At 47.8% G+C, this 16224-nt stretch overlaps 1 protein-coding gene across 1 annotated transcript in view; it reads left to right on the top strand.

Moving 5' to 3' along the window:
- The first annotated feature begins 2262 nt into the window (after positions 1-2262).
- The window catches only part of TAF5L (TATA-box binding protein associated factor 5 like), a 347478-nt gene continuing 333516 nt past the window's right edge, over positions 2263-16224 (top strand). Inside the window, exons 1-2 of the mRNA XM_063919749.1 lie at positions 2263-2387; positions 2599-2743. Coding sequence (XP_063775819.1) covers positions 2337-2387; positions 2599-2743 — 196 coding nt within the window. The 5' untranslated portion in view covers positions 2263-2336. The remainder of the gene's footprint in view (positions 2388-2598; positions 2744-16224) is intronic.

Here is a 16224-nt window from a genome sequence, read left to right as displayed (position 1 = left end):
AATTATTCTATAACGAAGTGTTGCTAAATTATGTTTATGAGTAACAAAGTGGCGAGCCACCGGCTGCTCACTATTACCCGCTGCCAAGGCCAGACGTATGGCCGAACGATGTTGATTCATGCGTTCCTTCAGAGTGCATTCTGTTTTACCAACATACATCTTGGAACATGGGCAAGTGATAACGTAAATGATAAATCTACTTGTACAGGTCAGATGAAACCGAATATCATATTTCACCCCCGAATAAGGGTGACAGAAAGAAGGACCTGTTTGTAAGTAGCTACATGTCGTACAGTTCGGGCATCTATAACAACCGTTCTTGGGTTTCCCCAAAAATGTGTTGCCCCCTGGATGCCTTTCCTAGCTGAGAGATGTCATTACGAACTAAATAATCCTTCAAATTTTTACCTCTTTGATAACATGACATCAATGTAGAATGTTTCAAAGGTTTCAAATCCTTGTCTGAAGTAATAATTGGCCATAGGGATTTGGCTTTACCATTAATTGTAGAACTCATATGATTGAATTTATTAACCCAACAATGTTTGTCCTCAATCTGTCTCTTTTTCGATTTGTATTTTTCATATACTTTATACAGTAAAAATTATAGCACAAATGTTAGTATGACAGAAAAGGCTCTGCCTCACCCCACCGCACGTCACTGCTAGATATGAATTAAGGGCAAGATGTGCTTTTGACTGTCATCTGGGTAATCTAACATTATAACGATTGAAGTAATACAATAACATCCTATATAGTCTATGTCAGTGTAGTTGTTTTTAATTTATATTTTGTATTTTCTATTTTTTTCACATTTTGTTTTATGTATGGGATAATGATTTAGTTATCCCAGGTGTTTGGGACGGACACAGGTTCTGATTCTGTGACATTTGTGGGCCGGAACCATTGAACTGACGTCATGTTTGTGCTCAGATGGAGGGTATTTAACTGAGATGTACCACAGTTTTGTATGTTACCTGCTTGAAAAAAGCTCAATAAAGGAGCTGAAACGTTGCAAAGAAATGCAGTCTATTTGAAATTCATTTACCTGTCCGGAGTGCCGCCGTTGGAAGTATGTATATATATATATATATATATATATAACTGGTGAGGTTGGCACTCTATGAAATCCACAACTGCCCTGGTGCCCTCCTAGAATCCAATGTGTAGCAAACAATCGTTCTTGTTGGAGATGGGTATGCATCCGTCCAATCCCACTATGTAAAGAACAGGCGGCACTCCAGGGTCTGGGTGAAACATTCAGTGTATTGAAAAAAATCAATGAGAAATATGGCACATTGCGCCAACGTTTCAGCGCCGCGCAGGGCGCTTTTTTCAAGGCTATGTGCAGGTGCTGCAAAAAAAACCAAACCTTTTTTTTTGCAGCACCTGCACATAGCCTTGAAAAAAGCGCCCTGCGCGGCGCTGAAACGTTGGCGCAATGTGCCATATTTCTCATTCATTTTTTTCAATACACTGAATGTTTCACCCAGACCCTGGAGTGCCGCCTGTTCTTTACATAGTGGGATTGGAAGGATGCATACCCATCTCCAACAAGAACGATTGTTTGCTATCTATCTATCTATCTATCTATCTATCTATCTATCTATCTATCTATCTATCTATCTATCTATCCGGATAGTTCTAAATAAGTTATTTTATGTTTGTTTGTTTGTATATATGTGTGTGTGTATATATATATACACACACACATATATACAAACAAACATAAAATAACTTTTTTAGAACTATCCGGAAACCGCATAACTGCACTCTTTTTACTTTTTTAATCAGAGTGGTCCAGACCATAACACACAGCCATTGAAACACATTACTGTAAGTGGACGCCCTCGAATCCACTCATCATTCACTGTGGTCTCCTGAACTGTGGGCTTGGGATGGCCATCGACCTAGAATACTTTTCCCATTGATGGGGGAGAACCAGATGGTTTCCCGCCATCGATGGAAAGGCATAACCAATTTTTTTATTTTTTAAATGAGGTGTCGGGACACGGAGCATAGCTACGCCCCTGACATGAGCGAAGCCCCGCCCCCGTATTCTGATTGGCCCATGGGCTAGTCAGTAATAACACTGGGATGACCATCGATAGTGGAAACCATCGATGGTCATCCACTGCATAGTTGGTTGCCATCGATGGTTTCTTTCCTTATTACCATCGATGGCAACCACTCCGATGGCCATCCCTACTGCTGGCAACCCTTTTTGCGCTTACTGTACTTTAGTACTGGAGGAGGTTTCTGCTCTGCCCTCTAGTTTGACTCCGTCCGTCATTGTAATGCGACCGATAGAAGTCGCGCAGTGGTGACGTTTATAAATGGTCATTAGCGAAGCGCGACTTTCTGGCGTGTACAGTGAGTTATTGACGGTAGGGTTATTATGCTGGGCAAAGCCCCTGCAAAATTAACGGGGAGAAAACTTTTTAAAGTATGTTTATAAATGTAGATGATAACCGCTGAGTATTTTCACTCTACGGTATCAACCGTTTTAATGGATTCTAGCATTTAGAAGCTGTAATCTGACATTTTTACGTTGGCTCTTTGCCATTTTGACTGTATATTTTATATATGTTAATTTAGAATATGAAGCGATTACGGACAGAGCAGGTTCAGCTGGCTGTAAATTGCCATCTAAAACGTCGCCATTATCTGGATATAGATGGGTCTCTAAAGCAAGGACTACGGCTTTGTCAGACTGCTGAGGAGATGGCAACTAATCTTACCGGTACGTAGGTTATAATATTATATTTTTAACATGAGCACCAAAAATTAGGGATTATTTAAGTTTTTAGCAAATTTATTAGGGTTCCATATAAAATCTTGTACAGAAGGAAGAAATAAAGGGGGCACTAAACCTTGTAGAATATGTATTTATGAAATTACAATTATAAGTAGGTCAAGGGGTGAGAGTAAAGATTTTATCCTGGGAAGGGTGGGGGGTAAACACTAATAACTGCCATTGAATTAGTATTATAAGTATACTTTCTTCAACATCCATAAGGGCTATTGGGGTTCACTTAGTATGATGGGGTATAGAAGGGGTCCAAAGGAGCTGATGCATTTTAAATTTCTATTACGTCCTAGAGAATGCTGGGCTCCACATTAGTACCATGGGGTGTAGACAGGTCCCTTGGGAGCCATGGGCATTTTAAGGGTTTAATAGTGCGGGCTGGCTTCTCCCTCTATGCCCCTCCTACCAGACTCTGTTTAGAAAATGTGCGCGGTGGAGCCGGTCACAGCTAGGGGAGCTCCTAGGAGTTTTTCTAGTTTTATTGTTTTTTTAATTGTGTTAGGTACAGGGCGGCTGCTGGCAACAGCCTCCCTGCTGCGTGGGACTTAGTCGGGGGGGGGGGGGGGGGGGAGTAGGAACCAACTCTAGAAGTTAAAGGTTCTCTATCTCAGCTGATATGACACTGAGCTCCTGAGCGTGCTGATCGCAAGCCCACGAGGCGACCGCTCACTCCCGCAGCACGTCCGCCACCCCCTAACAGAGCCAGAAGATAGTGGTGAGTATGACGCCGGCGGCCTGGGAAGCGGTTCGCCGGTGGGAATGGCGGCACAAGGGTGGGAGCGCAGCTCTGACAGGCTGCGCTTCGGAAGGCTCAGCGGCACTTGGTGTACGAAGCTGTGAGGGTCGTTCTGGGCTAGCGCACATACCCTACACTGGTCATCTATGCTAACGGGCTAATCCTGCTGTTAGCAGCACAAAACCTCAGGCCAGTATAATCTATAAAGTGCAGGAAGATGTGCCATTACAGGGGGCGGGGCTTCTCCTCAGAGCAGATCCAGACGCTGACGGGGAGCGCTGCCCTCCACATAACTCCAGCACACCTCTGCGGTACCAGGGTGTTATAGACAGGGGAGGGGGGGGGGAAGAGTGTTATCATAATTGTTTATCCTATTAAGGTTATTCAGTCGGCGTCGGCTGTTTATTGTATTAACTGCCTACTGGGGAGCTGTTTGGCTGGCTCCCTATACTCTGTGACTCTCTGAAGGTACTCTGGGGAAAACTGTCTGCATTTTTCTGTGTGTGTGTGTGTGTATATATATCTCGCATAAGCGTGTCTAGGAACTCTATCTTGTACTGCAGAGTGTGTATCTTTTCCTGAAGAGTCTATTCCATGTACTCAGGAATGCCAGCTTCTTTCTCCGCTTTCTGAATCCGAACACCCATGGGTGGATTCTATTAGGGGAATGATATCCCAGATTTCTCTTACGTCCTAGACTTTTTCAACCAGTGTGCCGTGGCACACTAGTGTGCAGCGACCAGCTGCAAGGTGTGCCGCGGAGCCAGAGCAGCTTCCTGCACCTTCAGAGTGAACTGTTGGCCCGGGCTCTTCTTAGAGGATCAGGATCAGTCGTGCTCTGGCCGTGACCTATGCCTTGAAGACGCGGCGGTGTTATATCATAGGTCACAGCTTCCGCGTCTCACCACCCACCCAGCCAGCCCACCTGCCTGCTTACACATCTTCCAGTTCCTGCCTGCATACACAGCTTTCCTTGCCCACCCACATCCACACCTGCCTGACTGCCCGCTGCTCTGTATTCGCAGCACTCCACTATGAACAATTCCCGCCACTGAGGGACAGGGAGGAGGACAGCTGACCGGTAGGGGCTAATATTTGTTATTTTATTTCTCCTGTGGGGAACAATAGGATTTATGTGGGTAGAATAAGGATTTATCGATTTATGGGGGGGAACAATGTGAATAATTCATGTGGGGAGCAATTTGATTTATGTAGGAAGCAACATGATTTATGTGGGGAGCAATGTGATTGTTTTTTTTCTGTGTAGGCCAATGTATGTGTGGATTTTTTTTTTTTTTTTACTGTGTGGGCCAATATGTGTTTTTTTTTTTTTTTTTTCTGTGGGGAATTGATAGTGTGCCTTGGCAATTTTAAAATATTGGGGGTAATTCTAAGTTGATCGCAGCAGGATTTTTGATAGCAATTGGGCAAAACCATGTGCACTGCAGGGGAGGCAGATATAACATTTGCAGAGAGAGTTAGATTTGGGTGGGTTATATTGTTTCTGTGCAGGGTAAATACTGGCTGCTTTATTTTTACACTGCAAATTTGATTGCAGATTGAACACACCCCACCCAAATCTAATAGGCCCTACACACTGGCCGATTTTCTGAAAGATATGAACGATCTCGTTCATAAATGAACGAGAACTCGTTCATATCTTTGGGGCCCTACACACTGGCCGACCCGCCGCCGAGCTGCCCAACGGCGGATACGGCCGACGAGCGACCCGGCGGCGGGGGGGCAGTGACGGGGGGAGTGAAGTTTCTTCACTCCCCCCGTCACGCGGCTGCATTGAAGTGCAGGCAAATATGGACGAGATCGTCCATATTGGCCTGCATGCACAGCCGACGGGAGACCAGCGATGAACGAGCGCGGGGCCGCGCATTGTTCATCGCAGGAGTCTCCACACTGAAAGATATGAACGAGTTCTCGTTCATTTATGAACGAGATCGTTCTTATCTTTCAGAAAATCAGCCAGTGTGTAGGGCCTATTTCAGTGTGGAGACTCCAGCGATGAACGATGCACGGCCCCGCGCTCGTTCATCGCTGGTCTCCCGTCGGCTGTGCATGCAGGCCAATATGGACTATCTCGTCCATATTTGCCTGCACTTCAATGCAGCCGCGTGACGGGGGGAGTGAAGAAACTTCACTCCCCCCGTCACTGCCCCCCCGCCGCCGGGTCGCTCGTCGGCCGTTTCGCCGTCGGCCACCTCTGCGGCGCATCGTCAAATGTGTAGGGCCCCTTACTCTCTCTACACATGTTATATCTGCCCCTCCTGCAGTGCACATGGTTTTGCCCAATTGCAAACAAAAATCCAGCTGCGATCAACTTGGAATTACCCCCATTGTTCGGTGTGCCGCGAGTAAAAAAAGGTTGAAAATCACTGTCCTAGAGGATGCTGGGGTCCATATTGGTATCATGGGGGGTATAGACGGGTCCACCAGGAGCCATTGGCACTTTAAAATATAATAGTGTGGGCTAGCTCCTCCCTCTATGCCCCTCCTACCAGACTCCGTTTAGAAAATGTGTCCGGAGGAGCCGGTCACAGCTAGGGGAGCTCTACATAGTTCTCTTAGAAAAAGTTTTTTCTTTCTTTTTTCAGAGTTTATTATTTTACAGCCTCCCTGAAGCGAGGGACTGAGGGAGGGTGTGGGGAGAGCAGTGTCCGCCCTGCGGGGTCTTGAGCCACTGCCCCCGCTGAATGGACATTGAGCTCCAGAGGGGTCCGATCGCACCCCGCCACAGGGGAACGCTCACCCTGGCAGCCAGCCGCCGCCCCCTCAGGGAGCTGAAGTGTGGCGAGTGAGTCACTGTCCCCCCTTGCAAGCGGGGGGGGACAGTGTGAAGAGGGCGGCTAGAGGGTCTCCTGGAAGGCTCAGCGGTACTGCGGTGCGGCGCTGGGAGGGGTTCCCTGGGCCAGCTCCGGACCCTACACTGACCACAACAAGCCTGTCGGGGTCTGTGGATCCAGGCCAGCACAAAATCCTCCGGCCAGTATAATCTTTCAAAGAGCGGGAAGACAGCGCCATTGAGGGGGCGGAGCTTCTCCTCAGAGCGGACCCAGCAGCGTTCAGCGCCATTTCTCTAACGTCCTAGAGGATGCTGGGACTTTCCTTAAGGACCATGTGGAATAGACTGGCTCCGCAGGAGACATGGGCACTTTAAGAAAGATTTTGGGTATGCACTGGCTCCTCCCTCTATGCCCCTCCTCCAGACCTCAGTTTGAGACTGTGCCCAGAGGAAATGGGTGCACTGCAGGGAGCTCTCCTGAGTTTCCTGCTAAAAAAGTATATTTGTTAGGTTTTTTATTTTCAGGGAGCACTGCTGGCAACAGACTCCCTGCATCGAGGGACAGAGGGGAGAGAAGCAGACCTACTTAAATGATAGGCTCTGCTTCTTAGGCTACTGGACACCATTCGCTCCAGTGGGAGTCGGCACACAGGTTCGCCCTGGACGTTCGTCCCAGAACCGCGCCGCCGTCCTCCTCACAGAGCCAGAAGAAAGAAGCCGGGTGAGTATGAGAAGAAGTAAGAAGAAAGAAGGCTTCAAAAGGCGGCAGAAGACTTCATTGATCTTCACTGAGGTAACGCACAGCACTGCAGCTGTGCGCCATTGCTCCCATACACCTCACATACTCCGGTCACTGTAAGGGTGCAGGGGGGGCACCCTGGGCAGCAATATAAACCTCTTATTTGGCAAAAGAGAGCATATATACAGCTGGACACTGTATATATGCATGAGCCCCCGCCAATTTTACACTTTTTTAGCGGGACTGAAGCCGCCGCCGAGGGGGCGGGGCTTCTCCCTCAGCACTCACCAGCGCCATGTTTTTCTCCACAGCACCGCTGTGAGGAAGCTCCCCGGACTCTCCCCTGCTTATACCACGATATAAGAGAGGGTTTTAAAGTAGAGGGGTGGCACATAATTCGGCGCAGATAATAATAACAGCGCTACGGGGTAAACATTAAATTGCTGTGTTTTTCCTGAGTCATATTGCGCTGGGGTGTGTGCTGGCATACTCTCTTTCTGTCTCTCCAAAGGACCTTGTGGGGGAACTGTCTTCAGAAGAGCATTCCCTGAGTGTGTGGTGTGTCGGTACGTGTGTGTCGACATGTCTGAGGTAAAAGGCTCTCCTAGGGAAGAGATGGAGCAAATTGTGTGTGTGTGTGGTGTCTCCGTCGACAACGCCGACGCCGGATTGGATATGTGAAATTAAATGCTAAAATGAATTTATTACACAAAAGATTAGAGAACAGACAGGGAATCTACCCATGTCTGTCCCTATGTCACAGAGACCTTCAGAGTCTCAACGCTCACTATCCAAAATAATAGACACGGATATCGACACGGAGTCTGACTCCAGTGTCGACTACGATAATGCAAAGTACAGCCAAAACTGGCAGAACAGTATTCAATATATGATTATTGTAATAAAAGATGTTTTGCATATCACTGATGACTCATCTGTCCCTGACACGAGGGTACACATGTTTAAGGGGAATAAAGCTGAGGTAAATTTCCCTCCTCTCATGAAGAAAGAGTGGGAATCTCCAGACAAGAAGCTGCAGCTTCCCAAAAAGAATTCTCAGGGAGTATCCTTTCCCTAAATGGGGCCAGGATACGATGGGAATCTTCCCCTAGGGTGTACAAGGCATTGACAAGTTTACCCAAAAAGGTAGCGCTGACTTTACAGCTATCCTCAGGGATCCTGCAGATAGCATGCAGTAAAAGTACTTTGAAGTTCATTTACACACATTCTGGTACACTACTCAGACCAGCGATTGTGTCGGTATGGGTTTATAGCGCTGTAGCAGCGTAGACTGATACCTTATCAGCGGAGATTGAAACCCTAGATAAGGATACCATGTCGTTGTCCCTAGTATGTGGATATATATATATATATCTATATCAACATCTTTTACACACACATATATATATATATATATGTAAAATATGTTGATATATATATATATATTCTCTGACGTCCTAGTGGATGCTGGGGACTCCGTAAGGACCATGGGGAATAGACGGGCTCCGCAGGAGACTGGGCACTCTAAAAGAAAGATTAGGTACTATCTGGTGTGCACTGGCTCCTCCCTCTATGCCCCTCCTCCAGACCTCAGTTAGAATCTGTGCCCGGCCAGAGCTGGGTGCTCCTAGTGGGCTCTCCTGAGCCTGCTAGTTAAAGAAAGTATTGTTAGGTTTTTTATTTTCAGTGTGCTATTGCTGGCAACAGACTCACTGCTACGTGGGACCGAGGGGAGAGAAACAAACGTACCTATTCACAGCTAGGTTGCGCTTCTAAGGCTACTAGACACCATTAGCTCCAGAGTGTTCGAACACAGGCAGCTGTCCTCGATCGTCCGTTCCCGGAGCCGCGCCGCCGTCCCCCTCGCAGAGCCAGATGATCAGAAGCTGGAAGACTGTCAAATCGGCGGCTGAAGACTCCTGTCTTCATTTAAGGTAGCGCACAGCACCGCAGCTGTGCGCCATTGCTCCCACTGCACACCACACACTCCGGTCACTGTAGGGTGCAGGGCGCTGGGGGGGGGGGGGGGCGCCCTGGGCAGCAATTAGTATGCCTTTGGCAAAATCTACACATAATACAGTCTGGTACTGTATATGTGAAAAATCCCCCGCCATTTTCCTGTCACAGACAGCGGGAGAAGCCCGCCGCTGAGGGGGCGGGGCCTTCTTCCTCAGCACACCAGCGCCATTTTTCTTCACAGCTCCGCTGGAAGGACGCTCCCCAGGCTCTCCCCTGCAGTCTCCTGGAAGCTAGAAGGGTAAAAAGAGAGGGGGTGGGGGGGGGGGGGGGGGGGGGGACATAAATTTAGGCACAAAAGGTTTTTATTAAGCAGCTATTGGGAAATCAGTTCTTGTGGTGTATATCCCTGAGTTATATAGCGCTGTGGTGTGTGCTGGCATACTCTTTCTCTGTCTCCCCAAAGACCTTGTGGGGTCCTGTCCTCAGTCTGAGCATTCCCTGTGTGTGTGCTGTGTGTCGGTACGGCTGTGTCGACATGTTTGATGAGGAGGGTTACGTGGAGGCGGAGCAAGGGCAGATAGATGTGGTGTCGCCGCCGTCTGTGCCGACTCCTGATTGGATGGTTATGTGGAAGGTCTTAAATGACAATGTAAACTCATTACACAAAAGGTTTTGATGATGTAGCTGCCGGGGGACAGCCGGGCACTCAACCCGGGCCTGCCCAGGCGCCTCAGAGGCCGTCAGGGTCTCAAAAACGCCCACTATCTCAGTTGGTTGACACGGATGCCGACACGGAGTCCGACTCCAGTGTCGACGATGATGAGGCACAATTACAGCCTAAAATGACCAAGGCCATCCGATACATGATTATTGCAATGAAAAATGTATTACACATTTCAGAGGTTGACCCTGTCCCTGACAAGAGGGTAAATATGTTTGGGGAGAAAAAGCAGCCAGTGACTTTTCCCCCGTCACATGAATTAAATGAGTTATGTGAAGAAGCGTGGTCTTCCCCTGATAAGAAAGTGGTGATTCCCAAAAGAATACTAATGGCGTACCCTTTCCCGCCAACTGATAGGTTACGTTGGGAATCCTCCCCTAGGGTAGACAATGCCCTGATGCGCTTATCTAAGAGGGTGGCCTTGCCGTCTCAGGATACGGCCGCCTTTAAAAGAGCCTGCGGATAGGAAGCAGGAAGGTATCCTGAAGTCAGTGTATACACACTCTGGTACTCTACTGAGACCGGCTATTGCTTCAGCCTGGATGTGCAGTGCTGTAGCAGCATGGACAGATACTCTGTCGGAGGGGTTAGATACCCTGGACAGGGATACCGTATTGCTAACCCTTGGCCATATTAAAGACATTGTCTTGTATATGCGGGATGTCCAGAGGGACATTTGCCTGCTGGGCTCTAGAATAAATGCAATGTCCATTTCTGCCAGGCGGGTCTTATGGACTCGGCAATGGACAGGGGATGCCGACTCTAAAAAACACATGGAAGTTTTGCCTTGTAAGGGTGAGGAGTTGTTTGGGGACGGTCTCTCGGACCTCGTATCCACAGCAACAGCTGGAAAGTCAACTTTCTTGCCACAGGTTTCCTCACAGCTTAAGAAAGCACCGTATTACCAAATGCAGTCCTTTCGTTCTCAAAAAAGCAAGAAAGTCAGAGGGGCGTCCTTTCTTGCTAGAGGCAGGGGTAGAGGAAAGAAGCTGCACCATGCAGCCAGTTCCCAGGAACAAAAGTCCCCCCGGCTTCCACTAAGTCCACCGCATGACGCTGGGGCTCCACAGGCGGAGCCAGGAGCGGTGGGGGCGCGTCTCCGACACTTCAGCATTCAGTGGGTTCGCTCACAGGTGGATCCTTGGGCTATACAGATTGTATCGCAGGGATACAAGCTGGAGTTCGAGGTGACCCCCCTCACTGTTACCTAAAATATGCCTTGCCAGCTTCTCCCACGGAGAGGGAGGTAGTGCTGGCGGCAATTCACAAGCTATAACTCCAGCAAGTGATAATACTGGTACCCCCCCTTCAGCAGGGAAAGGGTTACTATTCCACACTGTTCGTGGTACCGAAACCGGACAGTTCGGTCAGACCCATTCTAAATTTAAAATCCTTGAACATTTACATGAAAAAGTTCAAGTTCAAGATGGAATCGCTCAGAGCGGTCATTGCGAGCCTGGAAGAGGGTGATTTTATGGTATCTCTGGACATCAAGGATGCGTACTTGCATGTCCCCATTTATCCACCTCACCAGGAGTACCTCAGGTTTGTGGTACAGTACTGTCATTTCCAATTCCAGACGTTGCCGTTTGGTCTGTCCACGGCACCGAGAGTTTTTACCAAGGTAATGGCGGAAATGATGGTTCTCCTTCGGAAGCAAGGAGTTAGTTATCCCGTACTTGGACGATCTCCTCATAAAGGCGAGGTCCAGGGAGCAGTTGTTGATCAGCGTAGCATGCTCTCAGGAAGTGTTGCTACGGCACGGCTGGATTCTGAATATTCCAAAGTCGCAGCTGTGTCCTACGACGCGTCTGCCATTCCTGGGTATGATTCTGGACACAGAACAGAAGAAGGTGTTTCTCCCGGAGTAAAAGGGCTCAGGAGTTAGTGACTATGGTCAGAGACCTCCTGAAACCAAAACAGGTATCGGTGCACCACTGCACGCGAGTACTGGGAAAGATGGTGGCGTCATACGAAGCCATTCCCTTCGGCAGGTTCCATGCCAGGATCTTTCAGTGGGATCTGTTGGACAAGTGGTCCGGATCGCATCTTCAGATGCATCGGCTGATCACCCTGTCCCCGAGGGCCAGGGTGTCTCTTCTGTGGTGGCTGCAGAGTGCTCATTTTCTTCAGGGCCGCAGGTTCGGCATACAGGACTGGGTCCTGGTGACCACGGATGCAAGCCTCCGCGGATGGGGGGCAGTCACTCAAGGAAGAAACTTCCAGGGCCTGTGGTCAAGTCAGGAGACTTGTCTGCACATAAACATACTGGAATTAAGGGCCATATACAATGCCCTGAGTCAAGCGGAGCCCCTGCTTCGAGACCAACCAGTGCTGATTCAGTCAGACAACATCACGGCAGTCGCCCATGTAAACCGCCAGGGCGGCACAAGAAGCAGGGTGGCAATGGCGGAAGCCACCAGGATTCTTCGTTGGGCGGAGAATCACGTGCAAGCACTGTCAGCAGTGTTCATTCCGGGAGTTGACAACTGGGAAGCAGACTTCCTCAGCAGACACGATCTCCACCCGGGAAGTGAGGACTTCATCAAGAAGTTTTCAAGCAGATTGCAAATCGGTGGGAACTGCCACAGGTGGACATGATGGCGTCCCGCCTCAACAAAAAGCTAAAAAGGTATTGCGCCAGGTCAAAGGACCCTCAGGCGATAGCTGTGGACGCTCTGGTAACACCGTGGGTGTTCCAGTCGGTCTATGTGTTTCCTCCTCTTCCTCTCATACCCAAGGTACTGAGAATCATAAGAAAAAGAAGAGTGAGAACAATACTCATTGTTCCGGACTGGCCAAGAAGGACTTGGTACCCGGAACTGCAAGAAATGCTCACAGAGGAACCATGGCCTCTGCCTCTCAGACAGGACCTGTTGCAACAGGGGCCCTGTCTGTTCCAGGACTTACCGCGGCTGCGTTTGACGGCATGGCGGTTGAACGCCGGATCCTAGCAGAAAAGGGCATTCCGAATGAAGTTATTCCTACGCTGATAAAGGCTAGGAAGGACGTGACAGCAAAGCATTATCACCGTATATGGCGAAAATATGTTGCTTGGTGTGAGGCCAGGAAGGCCCCTACAGAGGAATTTCAGCTGGGTCGATTTCTGCACTTCCTACAGTCAGGAGTGACTATGGGCCTAAAATTGGGATCCATTAAAGTCCAGATTTCGGCCCTGTCTATTTTCTTTCAAAAAGAACTGGCTTCACTGCCTGAAGTTCAGACGTTTGTTAAGGGAGTGCTGCATATTCAGCCCCCTTTTGTGCCTCCAGTGGCACCTTGGGATCTCAACGTGGTGTTGGATTTCCTAAAATCACATTGGTTTGAGCCACTTAAGTCTGTGGAGCTAAAATATCTCACGTGGAAGGTGGTCATGCTGTTAGCCTTAGCTTCGGCCAGGCGTGTGTCAGAATTGGCGGCTTTGTCGTGTAAAAGTCCATATCTGATTTTCCATATGGACAGGGCAGAATTGAGGACTCGTCCCCAATTCCTTCCTAAGGTGGTATCAGCGTTTCATTTGAACCAACCTATTGTGATGCCTGCGGCTACTCGGGACTTGGAGGATTACAAGTTGCTGGACGTAGTCCGGGCCCTGAAAATCTATGTTTCCAGGACGGCTGGAGTCAGAAAGACTGACTCGCTATTTATCCTGCATGCACCCAACAAGCTGGGTGCTCCTGCTTCGAAGCAGACAATTGCTCGCTGGATCTGTAGCACGATTCAGCTTGCACATTCTGCGGCTGGACTGCCGCATCCTAAATCAGTAAATGCCCATTCCACGAGGAAGGTGGGCTCTTCTTGGGCGGCTGCCTGAGGGGTCTCGGCTTTACAACTTTGCCGAGCTGCTACTTGGTCGGGTTCAAACACTTTTTTGCAAAATTCTACAAGTTTGATACCCTGGCTGAGGAGGACCTTGTGTTTGCCCATTCGGTGCTGCAGAGTCATCCGCACTCTCCCGCCCGTTTGGGAGCTTTGGTATAATCCCCATGGTCCTTACCGAGTCCCCAGCATCCACTAGGACGTTAGAGAAAATAAGAATTTACTCACCGGTAATTCTATTTCTCGTAGTCCGTAGTGAATGCTGGGCACCCGTCCCAAGTGCGGATTTTCTGCAATACGTGTATATAGTTATTGCTTAATAAAGGGTTATTGTTATGAGCCATCCGTTGAGTGATGCTCAGTTGTTGTTCATACTGTTAACTGTGTAAGGTTATCACAAGTTGTACAGTGTGATTGGTGTGGCTGGTATGAGTCTTACCCTGGATTCCAAAATCCTTTCCTTGTAATGTCAGCTCTTCCGGGCACAGTTTCCTTAACTGAGGTCTGGAGGAGGGACATAGAGGGAGGAGCCAGTGCACACCAGGTAGTACTAAATCTTTCTTTAGAGTGCCCAGTCGCCTGCGGAGCCCGTCTATTCCCCATGGTCCTTACGGAGTCCCCAGCATCCACTACGGACTACGAGAAATAGAATTACCGGTGAGTAAATTCTTATTTTTTGTATGTCTGTTTGTTACTTCTGCCTGACGACGGGCAATTAAAGCCCGAAACGTTGCAAGTCTAATTAATTACGGAGTTGTTCTTTTGGAGATTCATACCATGAGTGCCCTGATTTGCCTGCTGTAAAAACTTGTACTGTGTGCACCGTGGGAGTTGTTTTAAGTTTAGAGTGCCAGCCAATCGTGGTGTATGTATGTATGTATGTATGTATGTGTGTATGTGTGTATGTATATATATGTATATATAATATAATATTCCTATCATTTTCTGAACATTGTTCCCATTTCTGGAACGTATGCTAGGTCTATTTCATCACTGAACAAGGGTTATAAGTAGTGTCCTTCCTAGATTACATAAACCTTCGGAATTCGGGGAGAGCCACTCATAAACCTTTCTTCCACATATATTAATGAGCTCTTTATCTGCTATGTGTGAATAGCCATTGTCTGATTGTTCCTGATTACCTCCCAATTTCCTGACTTCCTGAAATTGGTGAGATTTAAACATACCAAGTATTTATCTATGGAACTGGTGGATCTTAAGACTAGAGGGTCTAGTTATATTATTTTCTTTGTCCACCGGTCCCCTCCCCCTTCCGTGTAATTCAAGTACCTCAGCTAACTCTAAAAAAAATACGGCACTAATCCTGCATCATTTCGTCTTAGAGGTACCTGTGAGCACATCCAACATTCCGTTTGGTTTAAGACCTTACCCACTAGTGAGTGGTAATCACTCAAGGGATGTCTGTCAAATGCTGCCTTATTGCTAGGCTGGATGCTCTCATCTTCAAATATGGGGTCACAATAACTACAAAATACAGTATTCCTCAGACAATAGTCTATCACGTTACCTCCGAACTCCGTAACTACTAGACCTTTTGATTTTTTTTCTCTGGCTTTAACAAACTGATAGGCTAATCCTGAGATCCTATAAGGAAATCACTCCTTCCTCCAGAACCTGTTCCAGTCCCACACTCGACTCCTCATGAAAAACCTTGCAAAAATAGAGTGTCCTGTAAAAAAATGTTTGTCAGCGGGGAAAAAAAAAAAATGAGAACAAAACAACTCTTGTCCATAGCAAATCAATTACGATTGGTCTTTCTGTAATTCTTTAGTACGCTCAGGTAGTGTTCAGCAATGCCACCTCTCAGTCTTCACGGAACAGACTCTCTGGTGATACTTTTGCGATCTCACTCCATTTACGATTCCTTCCGGACTACCGACTTTCCTGCAATGGGAATCGTGGACCCAAGTCTCTCTCTCGGCTACTTTCACTGGGATAGTGCTGTCAACAAAACTTGGTATGGTCCTTCCCACCTGTCTATTAGGCAACCTGAGCGTAAGAACAATCACACAGTCACTTGGTTCACAATCAAGACCGTTAGTATTTGGCATACCAGGAATCAACAGTTTCAAGTTCTTTTGTCAAGTTCTCAAATGCTGGCTCATCTCGATAAGGTACTGTCACCTCATTGGTGTATTTCTGATGATTGTGCGGATTAATCATGACATGAGGTTGTCTTCCAAAAACAAAAATTTCGAAGAGGGTGATTCGTTAAGTGAAGATCTGGGAGTGGTTCCGATGCTACATAATACTATTGGCAGTGTCTATGCCTACAATAGTCCAATTTCAAGCTTTGCTCCTACTCCTAGGTGTACCATATCTACACACACATTTCTGCACAGTTTTCTTTGCAGTAAACACAGCAGCATCCGTGGCAGCAGGAAATGCCTCTATCCAGTTTGAGAAAACATCCGTGCACACCAATACATAACAATAACTCCTGAAGGGTGTTAACTGTACAAAGTCGATTTGTATTACCTGAAAATGTCCGTCTGCAGGACGGATATGGGATGGCTCTGTTAGTACTACCTTACCAAATTTTCTTCCTCATGCAAGTAAGACATGTCAATGCTTTGCTGCTTGCCTGAGAAGAGAACCCTGGTACACGCCAGTAAGCTCTTACCAA

The sequence above is a fragment of the Pseudophryne corroboree genome, chromosome 4, assembly GCF_028390025.1.
Source record: "Pseudophryne corroboree isolate aPseCor3 chromosome 4, aPseCor3.hap2, whole genome shotgun sequence".
NCBI lineage: Eukaryota > Metazoa > Chordata > Amphibia > Anura > Myobatrachidae > Pseudophryne > Pseudophryne corroboree.
The sequence above is the reverse complement of the archived record's forward strand: the minus strand, read 5'-3'. Positions and strand labels throughout refer to the sequence as shown.